Below are 17,165 nucleotides of genomic sequence, written 5' to 3'. Positions count from 1 at the left end.
TATGAAAACGAATGCTCACATATATGTATGACAAAGGAAGCACTTTCCGGAGTTAACAACATGTTTAAATATGATCTCATGAATGGAATGCTACTACTTAGATGCGAGAACTAGTGACACCATATGCTCATACCAATGTTAAACTCCACAAATTGAAACACATAACACTCAAGATTAAAGTAAAGGGTTGTAACGGGGCTTGGGGTATTGGCTAACAAAGAAGAGTAAAGGATAAACAAACGTTCTTAAAACAATAGTAAGCAAAGCAATGAAATTGACACTTAGAATTCACTTTAGAGTGCAGAAAACAACTTTAAACACAAAGGGGAATATGCATGCATATTTAGGGTCAAATGCAACTTTTTGGACCCTTTCTTCAACAACCAACACTTAGAGCTTATTTTTATGCTCTTCCAACTCCTTTTCATACTTTTCACAACTATTTTTCTTTTCTTTCTATTTTGCACGAATTTTTCTCTTTTTTCTTTTTTTTTCTTTTCTCCTAACCCGTGCCTCAATATGAATTTTGGCACATTCCCATATCAAGAATCTTTCCCCCACACTTATGTTTCTGCAATACCACGATCAAAGGAATTCGTCTTGAGTCATGCTTAACTACGTTCTAAGAACAAGGGTATGGATAATCCTAATCTAGGCTAGGTAAGGATAATGTGGGTTAACAAACAACATAGGCTAAACGAGGCTCAACGGGGTTAAACCTACAAAAACGAATGCATGGAATGAAGGCTTTTTGGTAATGGTGGTAACTACTAACTTTATCTTGAATATGTGTTATGTAATTCAATAACATGTTTTGAATGAAATTGGCATGAGTTCTAGCATTTGGAACTAAATGATGAAACGCCTTCTAAGTAGTAACCAAGCAAAGAATAATGAGATCATGCAACGACTTTAGAAAACAAGAATACACAGATTTTAACTCTCCAAATAAACGTTTAGGCTCAAGTCTCACAAGGTTGTAGCGTTTGTTTGAGTTCCTTCCTTCAAGCATGTTACAAAAACTAATTTTTTCCTTATGATTACATGTGAATGCATAAGTTATAACCACAACCAAGCATAAACCAAAGAGTAAATCAAACTTTTATCCATGTTTATAACTCTCTTTAACAATCATGCAATTACAAACCGAATCCTCATCATTGTGTTGGAAGGTACCCTAAGACACAAACAAACACACAAAAACAACACTTTTTGGGTTTTTTAAAACAATTTTTTCAAATTTTTATGGGATTTTCGGATTTTTGACTCAAAACACACCAAAATAGCTTAAAAGGCTTAAAAACAGCAAGAAACAACATTAGAAATCATGAGTGAGAAAACCCTACGAATTTGCAAGAAAATACTTTGGTTACCCCCCCATACTTAAATCAAACATTGTCCTCAATGTTTCAAGCATAAACTAACACAATTAACAAACAAACCACAAAACAGCAACTAACAATCTAATATGGCATGAATGAAATAACAACAAAGAGAAGGGTTTAGGAACGCAAATCTGGAATTGGAGTGCTCTCTAGGTTGTCCTTTGTTGAATGCATGGGTTGCCTCCCAAGTAGCGCTTGCTTTAACGTCGTACAGCCGGACGAATACCTCATTCACTCCTTACTAGGGCCCACGGCATCCAAGGGTATGTCATCCACGGCATGCTCCACAAAGGTGTCATAATAGGGCTTCAAACGATGCCCGTTCACCTTGAATTCTTGTCCCGTTTTCAAGCTTTGGATTTGGACTGCACCATGAACAAAAACATTAGTAATAACAAACGGTCCAATCCACTTAGAACGTAACTTACCGGGAAACAAACGTAAACGGGAATTGAACAATAGCACTTTCTGCCCAATTGAGAATGATTTCCCACGGATCATGTTGTCATGGAAAGCTTTGGTCTTTTGCTTGTAAATGCTTGCATTATCGTACGCCTAGTGCCGTATCTCATCAAGCTCATTCAATTGCAATTTCCTTTTACTTCCCGCTTCATCGAGTTTCATGTTAAATTTCTTGATGGCCCAAAGTGCTTTGTGTTCCAATTCAACGGGAAGATGGCACGCCTTGCCATAGACAAGTCGGAAGGGGGACATCCCAATAGGGGTTTTGTACGTTGTACGATACGCCCAAAGTGCATCATCTAATCGTAAGCTCCAATCCTTCCTTGTTGGCCCAACGGTCTTCTCAAGTATTTGCTTGATCTCTCAGTTGGAAACCTCGGCTTGGCCATTCGTTTGAGGATGGTAAGGTGTAGAAACCTTATGGGTGACACTGTATTTCCTCAATAACGCTTCAATGGTCCGATTGCAAAAATGTGACCCTCCATCACTAATGATCACTCGTGGCATTCCAAACCTTGCAAAAATGTTAGTTCTAATAAAATCTGCAACCACTTTAGAATCATTAGTCCGGGTGGCCTTGGCTTCCACCCATTTCGACACATAATCAACCGCAAGCAAAATATACATGAAACCATACGATGAAGGGAATGGACCATAAAATCAATACCCCAAACATCAAAAATTTCAACATTTAGGATAGAAACCTGCGGCATTTGGTCCCTTGCACTAATTCCACCCATTCGTTGGCATTTATCACATGTTAAGCAAAAAATTTTAGCATCTTTAAAAATACTAGGCCAATAGAATCCACTTTGTAACACCTTAAGGGCTGTGCGTTGTGTGCCAAAGTGCCCTCCACATGCATATGTGTGACAAAAACTCAAAATTGAATGACATTCAGAATCGTGCACACAACGACGTATAATCTGATCGGGGCAAAATTTCCATAAGTACGGATCATCCCACACATAAAACCGTGCATCATGCCTAAGTTTATCACGTTGGTGCCTAGTGAACTCACTTGGAATACGTTTTGACACCAAAAAATTAACAATATCGGCATACCAAGGTGCACTAACCTTAATGGACAGCAATTGTTCATCGGGGAATGTCTCGGCAATGGGTAGGGCCTCTTCATTGTGCACCATTCGGCTTAGATGGTCAGCCACCAAGTTTTCACTTCCCTTCTTGTCTAGAATCTCTATGTCGAACTCTTGAAGTAGCAACATCCATTGAATTAGCCGTGGCTTGGCCTCCTTTTTGGTGAGCAAGTACTTCAGAGCTGCATGATCAGTGAAAACAATTACTTTAGTACCAATTAGATATGATCAAAATTTATCTAAAGCAAAGACAACGGCAAGAAGTTCTTTTTCCGTAGTGGAGTAGTTCAATTGTGCATCATTCAACGTCCGTGAGGCGTAGTAGATGACATGCGGCATCTTGTCCTTTCTTTGTCCTAAAACAGCTCCTAAAGCATAGTCGGACGCATCACACATGAGCTCGAAAGGTAGACTCCAATCCGGTGGAACAATGATGGGTGCCGTGGTCAACAACTCCTTAAGTTGGTTGAATGATGTCGTGCACTCCTTGGTGAATTCAAACGTCACGTCTTTTTGTAGGAGACGGCAAAGAGGTTGTGCAACCTTCGAGAAATCCTTGATAAACCTATGATAGAAACCTGCATGGCCAAGAAAAGAACGAACCTCTCTAACCGAGGTTGGAGAGGGTAAGTGACGTACAAGATCTATTTTCGACTTATCAACCTCAATACCGTTTTCAGAGACTATATGATCTAAAACTATGCCTTGTTTAACCATGAAATGACATTTTTCCCAATTAAGAACAAGGTTAGTTTCAACGCAACGTTTTAAGATTAAACTAAGATTATGAAAGCAACCATCAAAAGAATCACCAAACACGCTAAAATCATCCATAAACACTTCAATGATTTTCTCAACATAATCAGAAAATATGTTTATCATGCATCTTTGAAATGTAGCAGGTGCATTATATAAACCAAAAGGCATGCGACGATATGCAAAAGTACCAAAAGGGCATGTAAAAGTGGTTTTTTCTTGATATTCGGGTGTTATGACAATTTGATTATAACCAGAATAACCATCAAGAAAACAATAGAAAGCATAACCGGTTAACCTCTCAAGCATTTGGTCGATGAACGGCAATGGGAAGTGATCCTTCCTTGTTGCAGTGTTTAGCTTCCTATAATCGATGCACACCCTCCAACCGGTTTGAATGCGTTGAGGAACAAGTTCATTCTCTGCATTTGCAACCACAGTCACTCCATATTTCTTCGGAACACATTGAACGGGTGAGACCCACTTACTATCCGAGATTGGATAGATTACTCCACAATCCAAAAGCTTGATTACCTCCTTCTTCACAACTTCCATCATCGGAGGGTTGAGACGGCGTTGTGCCTCTCGGGATGTTTTGGACCCCTCCTCTAGAAGTATGCGATGCATGCATGCAGTAGGGCTAATTCCCTTGATGTCGGCCAATGTCCATCCAATTGTCGTTTTGTACTCCTTAAGCACTCGCACCAATTTGCTCTCTTCTTGTGCCGTGAGTGAGGATGAAATAATGATGGGCAACGTGTCATCCTCGCCCAAGAAAACGTACTTCAAATGACTAGGCAACAGCTTAAGTTCAAGTGTAGGTGGCTGCACAATTGAGGGAAGCATTTTATTAGCCGAAACCGAACTTAAAATAAGGTCCGAATACTTACCCGATTGTGATGGCAATGACTCGAGGGCAGCCACCATCTCAATGACCTCATCATTAGGGGGCACGGCAAAAGAATGACCATGCATGCCGTGGGTTCCCATGGTTGTGGCTTCAATGTTTTGCTTGTCCATGCCTTGCGCAATGACCAATTCAAGTGCATCGTCGTTCAATTTGTCAAAATGGTCCTGCGACAAAGAGTCAATTACATCAATAGCAAAACATGAATGATTCTCACTAGGGTACTTCATGGAATCAGAAAGATTAAAATTATTAACTTCCCCATCAAATTCCATCGTCAACGTGCCATTATAAACGTCAATCTTCGTCCGAGCAGTTTTCATGAATGGCCTTCCAAGGAGGATGGGCAATGAAGGGGCATGGTCCGATTCATCCATCTCAAGTACGTAAAAGTCCGCCGGGAAGATTAAATGATTAACCTGCACTAACACATCTTCCAAAACTCCCTTTGGATAGGCATTAGATCTATCGGCTAATTGTATGATCACACCATCGTTTTTCAACGCTCCTAGGTTCATAGATGCATAAATTGAATATGGCATGACATTGATAGATGCACCTAGGTCTAACATGGCAGATTCAAACCTAGAATTACCAATAACACACGAAATTGTAAAACTACCCGGATCTTTGCATTTCGGGGGCAGCTTGCGTTGTAAGATGGCTGAGACGTTTTCACCTACTTTGACCACCTCCTTGGTCGAAATCCTCCTCCTATTGGTGCAAAGTTCCTTCAAGAACTTGGCGTACCTCGGGACTTGCTTGATTGCATCCAAAAGGGGGATATTGACTTGAACTTTCCGAAACGTCTCCAAAATGTCCTTTTCCGCTTCTTCTTTCTTTGTTTGCTTAAACCTACTAGGAAAAGGAACATTCGCAGGAACATCATTAGTAGGAACTGAACTTGACACGTTTTTACCTTTATTGGACGAATTGGACGAATTGGGGTCACTTGGAACTTGCGGCAAGGTTGGTTCCACCTTGGCCGTGAATGGCCTTTGCTCCTCCTCTTCAATTCTCAACTCGTCCTCCTTGTTGGAACGTGACTTGGATGGTTTGAGATCAGATCCAATTTGCTTTCCACTTCGCAAATGCATAGCTTTTGCAGATTCGAATCCACCTTTCGGATTGACCACCGTTGAGCTAGGCAACCTTCCTTGCTCACGAAATTGCCCCATGAACTCGGCAATTTGTCCCACTTGCTTCTCCAAGTTGTCCACCCTCTTGTCTTGGATTTGCCTCTCTTTGTTTTGAGTTTGGACTTCCTGCGTCAAAGTAGTAAGTAATTGAAAAATCTTATCATTATCACTTGAATTACCTACATTGCTTTGGGCAGGTTGTGCTTGGGCTTGTGGTGGTGCCAACGGCTTTTGATAGAAACCCGGGGGTTGTTGCCTAAATCCGCTTTGTTGTTGGCCTTGTTGGGGGTCTCGCCATTTGAAATTCGGATGATCAAGCCAACCGGGATTGTAAGTATTAGAAAACGGATCACCACGTGATTGGTATTGGTTGCCATATCCCACGGCATTGAGTGTTGCCCACTCTCCATTCTCAATCAATTGTGGGCACTTGTCCGTAGGGTGTCCTTGCATGGAACATACGCCACAAGAAGCAACGATTTTGACTTTTGGACTTTCCACCACCTGAGAAAGCAACGTAGTAAGGTTAGCCATTTGATTTTGAAGTTCAGTTATGGCACTTACCTCATTGACTTGATGTTGCCGTGGCATGCTCCTTTGTCCAACACCTTCGTATTGTTGAGCGTTCAACGGTTGATTCGCAATCAACATCTTTGCAGCCGTAGGGGTCTTATCCACCAATGCTCCTCCCGCTGAGGCATCTAGCATTTGACGTTCGATTGGTAGAAGTCCCTCGTAGAAGTATTGTAGAAGTAGTTCCACCTTCATTTGATGCTGTGGACATGAAGCAACAAGAGATTTAAAACGTTCATAATATGTAGGAAACGACTCACCTTCATCTTGTTGAATTCCACTTATCCTTTTTCGTAGGAGGATGACTCGAGAAGTTGGGAAAAACTTCTCCAATAAAGCTCGTTTCATGCTCTCCCATGATGTGACAGTTCCGGGAGCCAATTCGTACAACCAATCTTTTGCCTTCTTTAGAAGAGAAAAGGGAAAGGCCTTCATCTTCAAGATGCTCTCATCCACGTTCACTGGAGTCATGCTTAAGCAAACGACTTCAAACTCCTTCAAATGCTTGTTCGGATCTTCCATGGACAGCCCATGGTACTTCGGAATGTGATGTAACAAGCTTGATTTCAATTCCGAAGCAGAAAGCTCCTTGATCGTTCGGTTGTCCGCTGCCATGTCTTCCACTTCCTCTTCAACTTCAGAAACGGACTCGGAACTTGCACTTGATTCACTAGGTTCCGGGTTCTTCCTCTTTCGTCTCAACTCACGCTCAAAATCGTCGTCAAAGTCTAAAATATGTTCGTGAACCGGATTAGAACTCCGAGTCATAAACAAGTACCTAAAACAAGAAACAAAATAACATAAGAATCTGATCTAATAAGAAAAACGAAAATAACAATCCAAGGGATTAGCAACTTGCTAATCCCCGGCAACGGCGCCAAAATTTGATGTGAAATATATAAGCACTCAAATTAACCCTCTTTTTATCAATTGTATCAAGTATGTAAGTAGGGATCGTTCTAGGCCGGGGATTAGGAGGGATTGCTAAATCACTTGAAAACTGACTCAAATACGTAAAAACAAGTTTAAAACACTAAACTAGACTCAAAGAATGCAAAACTAAACTTTTAAACACCAAAACAAACCAAAAGACTCAAAACAGCAAATAAACACTCAAAACTATCTTAAAAACACAATCTGGGCAGTTTTGAACACTAGACACAAACTTGGACGAAAATTGGTTTTAACTTGACCTAAGACACTTAAAAACACAAACTAAAGTGAATTCTAACTACTATGACTCAACAAAGTGAAGGGGGATTGATTTTGGACGAATTTAAAAACAAAACAAACTTTGTAAACTAGACAGATTTTGAAAACGAATTTGATTTAAATGAATGGATGGAAGGCTAGCTAAGGGGTTCATCTCCACACATGTTATACTTGCATTCAAAACGATTTCCAATTGCTTTTCAATAAACCATGAATTCTCAACGCCTCAAGTTAATTAGGTCCGCTTAAATTAACCTTCAGATTTTCCTAACGTTATTGAATTGGATGATTGCATACGACAACCCAAAACATTCCCCACAAGTCCCCTACATGATTGCATAATAGAGATACAAGCAAGAATCATTAAGTTCTATGAAAACCATAAGCATTGACAAAACACTTGTTACTATGATTGCATGAAACTTATGCCAAGAATTTACTTAACCCGATTGAGATCATCAACCTTTACTACTTGTGAATATAAGTCCATAACGATTAGGTGAAATTTCCTTATACCTAGCATTCAATTTATGCATGATAATTAAGCGTGCACTCTCAACCAACACACACAAATCAATGTAATTCATATAGATAAGTAAATTGAATTCACAACTTATGAAACGCAATTAGAAGTAATCAAATCATATCGCAAGCATAATCATGTATTTCGAATCCCCCCTAGCCAAGGGGGGGTTTAGTTCCTCATAAGCATAAAACAAAGAGTAATAAGTTTAAACATTGAAATCAAAGGGAAGGAAACACCTAAAACTTCCAGCCACTTGAACTTGCACGGCATGAACTTCCAAGGCTCATTCTCCTCCTCCTTGCTGCGGCAAAGGACTTTAGGGACAGGTTGGGACTTATATGTATGGGTGGATAAGTATGGACTAAGGTAGAAGTGTTTAGGAAGGGTGAGGGGTGCGGCAAGGTCAGATTGTATGGTGAATGGGAGTGAATTGGTGCGGCAAAGGGTTCTTGTGAATTTTTGGAGTGAATTGTGAATTGTGGTGAGTGGTGAATGTGAAGGGTACGGCACCATGTATTTATAGGGTCCTAAAAGTCTAGCAAATCAGATTAGGACTTGGAGGATTAAATCCCATCAGGAAAGGGCTTAAAACAATCAGATTTTGGGTAGGAAAGGTCACCCTAGGTGCGGCAGGAATGGATTATAAGGATAAGGCTTCTAGATGGCCTTGCAAGGAAAGGAAATCAGGTTTCTAGAAGGCCTAGGGTGCGGCACTAAGGGATAAGGATAAGGTTTAGGTGTCCTAAATGGATAAGGTGCCCTAAATGGATAAGGACTCCTCATTTCACTTGGAAACTTTGCCTATTAGGATTAGGAAACCATGTCTTTGTCTTTCCTTCTTCATCTTGGAATCTTTTTCCTTCTTGGACTTGGAAAACTTCTTTGTTGCTTCTCTTGAGACCATTTGGATTTTGACTTTCCTACTCCAAGTAGGAAACCTTGTTTGAGTAGGAATCTTTATCTTCTAGGAATCCCAATTTCACTAGGAAACCTATTTCAACTAGGAATCCTAATTCAACTAGGATTCCATCTTTTACTTAGGCGTTTTCCTACTTCCACTAGGAAACCTTGTTCAGGTAGGAAACATCATCTTCAATTTCGTCCATCCTCTTGGCTCCAAGCATATGATGTCCATTCCAAGCTCTAATTTGCTCCAAAAGGCTCCAAAATGAATCATTTTGCATACTTTGCCCTTAAAACCTGAAAACACATAAAACTAGCTTAAAAGACTACTTTACTAAGGAAAAATACTATAAATGCACAAGAACAAGCTAAACTAAGGCGCATAAATATGCTCCTATCAGCTTGATCTTGAAAATTGAACGAGGGGTATCTTCAAGGGCCTTTGCGGCTTGATCTTTGAGGTTGAGGATGAACGGATCTTCAAGGGCTTTTGGGCTTGATCTTGAAGAACGGTTGTGCGGATTTCTTTAAGGGCTTTTGGGCTTGATCTTGAAGGTTGATGGATGAACAGATCTTCAAGGGCTTTTGGGGTTGATCTTGAAGAATGGTGATGAACGGATGTTCAAAGGTTTTTGGTCTTGATCTTAAAGAATGGGTTAGAGGATTTGTTGATGTTGTTGATCCAAATGGTCATTGGGGCTTGATCTTATGATGAACGGATGATGAACGATGAACACTTTCTTCAAATGCCGTCGGGGCTTGATCTTGAATTGGTAGAAGTTCTTCAAGGGCTATCGGGGCTTGATTTTGAAAGAGGATTTGATGAAAAACAAAGAGGGCTTTCTTGATCCTTCGGGATTTTGCTTGAGAGCTTTAGAGTTTCAAAGCTTTAAGGTTTTGGTGTGATGTGTATTGGTGAATGAAAATGAATGCCTTGGCTTCTTATTTATAGAATTCCAAAACTTGATTTTTGGATTTAAATAATCAGATGAAATAAATCATTTATGTCAAGTGTTGACATGTGTCCTATTTGATAACTTTTTCGATTTATTTCAATTTTCATTGAGTCACACGTTACGTGTAAAATTTATGTGACACGTGAGTGTTGAAATTTTAATTTGTAACATCCCACATCGCCCAGGGGAGTGGATCCTGTGAGCCTTATATGTATATTCTCATCTCTACCTAGCACGAGGTCTTTTAGGAGCTCACTGGTTTCGGGTTCTGTAGGAACTCCGAAGTTAAGCGCGTTCGCACAAGAGCAATCCTAAGATGGATGACCCATTAGGAAGTTCTCGTGTGAGTTCCCAGAAACAAAACCGTGAGTGCGTGTTTGGAGCCCAAAGTCGATAATATGGTGCTACGACAGAGACGGGGCCTGGGATATGGTGGAGCCCAGGCTAGGATGTGACAATTTGGTATCAGAGCCAATACCTGGCCGAATATGTGCCGACAAGGACGTCAGGCCCCTAAGGGGGGTGGATTGTAACATCCCCCAAGGTAGTGGATCCTGTAAGCCTTATATATATATTCCCATCTTTACCTAGCACGAGGCTTTTTGGGAGCTCACTAGCTTCGAGTTCCATCGGAACTCCGACGTTAAGCGAGTTCGTGGGAGATTAATCCCAGAATGAACGACGAAGGCGGGGCTTGGGATATGGTAGAGCCTGGGCCAGGATGTGACAATTTGGTATCAGAGCCAATCCCTAGCTGGATGTGTGCCAACGAGGACGTCAGGCCCCTAAGGGGGGTGGATTGTTACATCCCCCAGGGGAGTGGATTTTGTAAGCCTTATATGTATATTCCTATCTCTACCTAGCACGAAACCTTTTGGGAGCTCACTGGCTACGGGTTCCATCGAAACTCTGAAGTTAAGTGAGTTTGCATAAGAGCAATCCCAGGATGGGTGACCCACTAGGAAGTTTTCGTGTGAGTTCCCAAAAACAAAACCGTGAGGGCGTGGTCGGGGCCCAAAGCAGACAATATCGTGCTATAGTGGAGTTGAGCCTTGGATGTGACATAATTATTGGTCAACATATATTTCACTGAAATTCCGATGTCTACAGAATTGTTTAAGGAGTTCGATATTGGTTGGGCTTTACCAAGCATAGTTATTCTTTTATGGTAGAGGAACATAAATTATCATGAAAAGGGAAGAAAATCAAGGTCTTATGGGGATGTATAGTTTCTACCATTTTTTGGGTCATTTGGATGGAAAGAAACAAGTAGATTTTTTAGGACAACAAAGGCAGTAGAATGGAGGATATGTGGGATACTATTCGATTATGGTCATCTCTGTGGGCTTCGGTTACTGCATAATTTAGAGATTTGTCTTTTTCAGAAATTTGGCATAACAGGAATGCGGCTATTAGTTAGTTTTTTTAGTTTCTCAATGTTTGGGTGATGGTGCTATTTATCTTGTTTTGTTTGTGTCGTTGCGGACTTTTTGTTTGCTTTTGTATTTTTGTTCTTAAAAAAAAGTTATAAGTGAAACTTCCTTGCAGTGATTTGGGTTATTATTGTATCTTTGTCATCTTGCCTCACTCTCTCCTTCTCTCCTAGGCTAAATTACAAATTAATGGCTACTTCCCACCATCCACTGGAGGCGACGTTGTTGAAAGTTGTTGGTTTTCTCTTTTTATTTATATGTATGGGTACTGTATTTAATCTTAATCGTCCAGATGAAACAACATGAAGAGTATGCTAGGGCTGAGGTCCTTAGTCTTCAGAGCAAGGTTTGCACCTTCCCTCCCTTCCTCTAGTTTTTATTAACTTAAACATGATCATTGTGTTCATAATTACAAACTCTCTGTCAGGACCCATATTAAAGGCATATTGAGAGTCTTCAACCTCTTTTTTAGGCTGCAAAGCTTCACGCAAAGAAAATCGAGGTGAAGATATGGACGAACTACACACCCACTCCTACATATCCAAAAACAATAGATAACAAGAATTTGGTTGGAAACGTAAAGCAACATTCTTGTTTTTTCTTCTTCCAGATTTGGGAGAAGTGGAGGTTCTCATTAGCATACATTTTTCTTTAATCCCTTTCCCATATGAAAAAAAAAAAAATTGAATTCGATCTTCTAGGGTGTAGGCTTGGATCGTCACAGTGGGAAGTCATAAACCCAACTTTGTGAATCACATGGATTGGGGGTCTTGAATGCCACCGTTGAAGTATCAGGGAGATACCAACTTATGTTGGGCGTAACCGACAGTAATGTGTGCAGAGGCCCTATACTTCATTGAGACCAGAGAACGCATATCAATGGACATTACTAGCATGATCGAGAGTGCCAAGGACACCATGTTACCAGATGGTACGAATTTGCCTGAGAATGGCTTATAAGTCATGGAAAAAGGTGCCCTTTGTCAGCAGGACTAGCCCTCACAAGGTAAATCTATTTGCATATTCTTCATAAAATAAATTATTAAATTTTGGATTTTGAATGTCGATAATAAGCTGGTTTTGTTTCCAGGGTAAGGAATAGCTGTTTTTCTTGGGTGAAGTTAAGAAATTGTTGGGCGAACAAGAGATGAAACAGGCACTTGATTTTGGCCCAATTTGTGCCATTTTGGATCGATCCCTTCATCATTAACAAATTGGGCCAAAATCAAGTGCCTGTTTCATCTCTTGTTCGCCCAACAATTTCTTAACTTCAACCAAGAAAAAGAACTCTTCCTTACCCTGGAAACAAAACCAACTTATTATCGACATTCAAAATCCAAAAATAATAATGTATTTTATGAAGAATATGCAAATAGATTTACCTTGGGGGGCCAGCCCTGTTGACAAAGAGCACCCTTTGCCATGACTTCGAAGCCACTCTCAGGCAAATTCGTGCCATCTGGTAACATGGTGTCCTTGGCACTCTCAATCATGCTAGTAATGTCCACTGATATGCACTCTCCGATCTTAATGAAGTATAGGGCTTCTGCACACGTTGTTGTGGAGTATGCCCAACATAAGTTGGTATCTCCCTGATACTTCAACGGTGGCATTAAAGACCCCCAATCCACATGATTCACAAAGTTGGGCTTTTGACTGCCCATTGTGGCGGTCCAAGCCTTAAGATCGAATTCAATTTTTTTTTTTTCAAATGGGAAGGGATGAAAGGGATTAAAAGAAAAATGAATGCTAATGGGAACCTCCACTTCTCCCAAATTTGGAAGAAGAAAAAACAAGAATGTTGCTTTACCTTTCCAGCCAAATTCTTGTTATCAATTGTTTTTTGATATGTAGGAGTGGGTGTATAGTTTGTCCATAACCGAATATTATCCCACATATCCTCCCTTCTACTGCCTTCTCGTTGTCCTAAAAAAATCTGCTTGTTTCTTTCCATCCAAATGACCCAAAAAATAGCTAAAACTTTACATCCCCATAAGACCTTGATTTTCTTCCCTTTTCATGATATTTTATATTCCTCTACCATAAAAGAATAACAATGCCTAGTAAAACCCAACTCATACCGAACTCCTTAAACAATTCAACTAGAGATTTAAAACCACCAGACAGTGAACAAACAAATGGTCAATAGACTCTGAACTTTTCTTGCATAAAATGCAGCAATCAGGTCGTAGACATGATTAAACAATAAAGACGAAAGAGAATCGCCTTGTCTAAGTCTTCTTGTCTAGGTCTTGTGTTCAAAATTAAGTTTGTAGATTTCAAGCAGCCCAATATCCATGTTCTCCACCTATCACCAAACCCTTTTCTTTCCAACACATTAACTAAGAAATTCCAATCAATGTGATCATAAGCTTTTCAAAATTAATTTTGAACACAAGACCTTCCTCTTTTTCACCCCTGTTTCCTCAACCACTTTGTTGGCCACTAGAATTGTATCAGGAATCTGCCTTCCTTTCACAAAAGCGCCTTGAGCCTGTGAGACTGTGCCACTAATTACCTCCTTTAGTCTAGAGGCCAACACTTTTGGCAAAATCTTGTATAAACTCGTTGTCAAGCTTATACGCCTATAATCAGCAACACTAATTGAATTTGCTTTCTTTGGTACGAGAAAGATGCACGCTTCATTTGTGACTGCTTGATGACACCTCTGCTATGAAATTCATTGAAAACCCTCACAATATCTTATTTTACCACCTCCCAATGTTGCTAAAATAATTCCACAGTAAAACGATCAGGACCTGTTGATTTATCACCCCCATAATCGAACATTACCTTTTTTTATTTCCTCTTCTTCAAAAGCCCTCTCCAGCCATGTTGCTTCCCCTTCCCTAATTGGACTCCAATCAATGCCTTCTAAACCCTACCTCACCTCCGAATTTTTGGAATAAAGATTTCAAAGAATTGAATCAATTCTTGTTCGATGACTTCAATATCTTCCACATTTCCTCCCCCTTCCAGCTTCAATTTATCAATAAAATTCATTTTCCTTCTCTTGTATGCAATTTTATGAAACAAATTAGAGTCACTATCTCCTCTTTGAGCCCATTCACTTATAACCTAGTTGCTCCAAGATTACATAAATGGTAGATAAACATAATGGTAAGCAGAGATTTATAAACAACAAACAACAAACAACAAAGCCGTTTCCCACTAAGTGGGGTCGGCTATATGAATCCTAGAACGCCATTGCGCTCGGTTCTGTGTCATGTCCTCCGTTAGATCCAGGTACTCTAAGTCTTTTCTTATAGTCTCTTCCAAAGTTTTCCTAGGTCTTCCTCTAACTCTTCGGCCCTGAACCTCTGTCCCGTAGTCGCATCTTCTAACCGTAACGTAGAGATTTATAAACCAGATACAATATTATTCATGAACTAGAACCAAATTGGAAGTTAAGACTCCAATCATTTGAACTAAGTTGTTTTAACATAGCAAAGAAGCAACCATATATAATCAACCTAAAACAAAAACAAAAACAATATATAATCGAATACACCCCATTAACTAAGTCAACCTGAAACAAACTCCATTAACTAAATCAACCTAAAACAGAAAACCAATACAAATTGACAGAGACAGAGAAACACGCATTCACCCACACATACATAATCGAATACACACATGTACAATATATAATTAGATGATGTTTAATAGAATTACGCTTACTATAAGAAAAATGTATACCTTTTACTGATGTTTAATAGGTCCAAAGCAACAGTTTCATCATTTTGGTCTGCAATATTAAGATATAAGCTTCCTATTCAATATAGAGTATAATTATGGATTTTCATTGTTTTCTTTTAATCTGCTTCTTCTTCCCCCTAATCTCTTAATTGATAACTGGTACTATGGATTTTAATTATTTTCTTTTATTAAGACTAATCCTCATAAGCTATTCCTTCTTTTACTTAGTAAAATTGTCCCTACTGTACTGCAATTCAGATACAACATCACTAATCCCCATTTGGTATCTTGGGGATTCAAGTGAACCCGTGATTCCAATTTGAAAGAGGATTTGTTTGGGGCAAATTTTACTGCGCGTAGGACCTTCAGATCCAAATCCAATCAACAAATTATAAATCAATTAATCAATATTATACAGATTCAAAGAAGAGTAAATAGATGTGAAAGAACCCAGCAACCCAAAAATTCAAAACCAAAAATAAAACCAACCTAGATAGATGGAGTCGCGAGAAAGGAGCGGCCGAAGCTCGACGGCCAGTGTGGTCTGAGTGAGTGGCAACGGCGGAGAGAGGGGGAGAACCGAGCTAGGGTTTCTTTGAATTTTCTTTCTTCTTTTTTTCAATGTTATTGGAGCCGATTGAGAAATTTGTAAAAATAGTTAAAATTTACACCATAAATTGAATTTTAGACAATCATTATAGTATTCACTAAAAAATATGCACGCGTGTTGCTGTGCTACTTGAATACATCACCTTGAACTGCATGAATAAGACACATTTTACCAGAATAAATTCGACACAATCATTAATGAACAGAGGGATAAATGAGTGAATGAGATTGGTAAGATATGCAGCTTCGTTTTTATATACATTCAACTTAGCTGACATGAAACGACATTCTACAATTAACAGGACGAAACTGAACGTTTTTTATTACAAAAAAGGTGTTGTAGAAAATGTTCTGCTTCCTTAATAAATAGAAGCAACATGCAGTTCACACAAATCTTGCCTCTGCAGTCAAGGTGGCAAAATATACGTCATGTAGGTTAGGCACATGTTTAAGCAGTTGACAAAAAAACTACCAGGTACAATGATAGGGTTCCACTGCCAGCTGACGACCAGTCATTTATACTTGATAATATTCTCAATTACCATCTGGATAAAGTTGTTAAAATGCATTATGGAATCGATCCTCTCACAGTATGTTTATCTACATTGTTCTTGTTTAACTGTGTTTTATTAAGAATTAAGTTTCAGTGCACTTTTGATGCATTATGCTTGGAATATGTGACTGAATTCATTGTTATATTGGTTATTGTAATATTCATTTCATTGTAGAGCAGACATGAAACATTAAAATAGTAATGAAGCTCAGAATATTCCCTAAACATCAAAACCCACAACACATACCCTCTACCCAACAAAGATAAATTAAAAACCACAACTACAAGATCAATGAGGACTTTGTGAACTGCAACGATTAAAAGTTCTGGAAAAACACTAATCTAGATAAACAAAAGAAATTGCACATTAAAGAGCACCAAAAAGACAAACATTTTCAAGGCTGTCAAACAAATTTCAGTTAAAGGGTTTGAACCCATTGATCTAACTGCAAACATACAAAGGACAGAGGAAAAAATGCAGAGGAGAAAATCCAAAAATAAGAATGCCCCATGATTATTTTTTACATTTATTTCTCACAAACCAATCACATTTTTAAAATCCAGGCATGAAAGCTTTAGAAAGATAAATAAAAAAATCCATATAACTAAATAAGCTTTGAATATGCAATCACGGCACATAATTATAAACCAGCTTCTTCCTTCCACGACCCGAGTTTCTGAAATTTAAAAAAAAATATCTATTAGCAATTCAAAGAAATTCGAGGACCAAATCTAATTAAATTCTTGTTAAATGAGCGAAACTACACCAATTAAATGAGAAATTAAAAACATTTTGAATCTAAGAAATAGAAGAATGATCACACTAAGACTCCCAAGACGACTATATTCAAACATTTTAGAGACGAAAAGAGCTCAAAAGTTTAGAAGGACGAAGTTTGGGCCTCTCTAATAAGATATAATAGTTAAAAAGTCATGCGCATGAGTTCCAATA

The 17,165-nt window shown here is 39.1% G+C and overlaps 2 protein-coding genes across 2 annotated transcripts; both read right to left on the bottom strand.

Annotated features, from left to right (window-relative positions):
- Positions 1–442: 442 nt before the first annotated feature.
- Positions 443–15,679, bottom strand: LOC139191452 (uncharacterized). The gene is made up of 2 exons (XM_070812306.1): positions 15,541–15,679; positions 443–7,100 (listed from the first exon to the last, which is right to left on the bottom strand). Exon 2 carries the CDS (start codon positions 7,088–7,090, stop codon positions 3,176–3,178), a length of 3,915 nt encoding a protein of 1,304 aa, XP_070668407.1. The 5' UTR covers positions 7,091–7,100; positions 15,541–15,679; the 3' UTR covers positions 443–3,175.
- On the bottom strand, positions 12,559–13,016 carry LOC139191145 (uncharacterized). Its single transcript, XM_070811706.1, has 2 exons — positions 12,735–13,016; positions 12,559–12,651 (listed from the first exon to the last, which is right to left on the bottom strand). Exons 1-2 carry the CDS (start codon positions 13,014–13,016, stop codon positions 12,559–12,561), a joined length of 375 nt encoding a protein of 124 aa, XP_070667807.1.
- Positions 15,680–17,165: the final 1,486 nt, after the last annotated feature.

This window comes from Malus domestica, chromosome 14 (assembly GCF_042453785.1).
Source record: "Malus domestica chromosome 14, GDT2T_hap1".
Lineage (NCBI taxonomy): Eukaryota > Viridiplantae > Streptophyta > Magnoliopsida > Rosales > Rosaceae > Malus > Malus domestica.
This window is presented reverse-complemented; position numbering and strand designations above follow the sequence as displayed.

What these genes read in the sequence shown, in the direction of transcription:
- LOC139191452 (XM_070812306.1), bottom strand. Translation starts at nt 7,090, where the DNA reads ATGACTCGGAGTTCTAATCCGGTTCACGAACATATTTTAGACTTTGAC.
- LOC139191145 (XM_070811706.1), bottom strand. Translation starts at nt 13,016, where the DNA reads ATGGGCAGTCAAAAGCCCAACTTTGTGAATCATGTGGATTGGGGGTCT. An exon ending in AACAGGGCTGGCCCCCCAAG is followed by an intron (nt 12,652 to 12,734) that starts GTAAATCTATTT and finishes TTTTGTTTCCAG; the next exon opens with GGTAAGGAAGAGTTCTTTTT.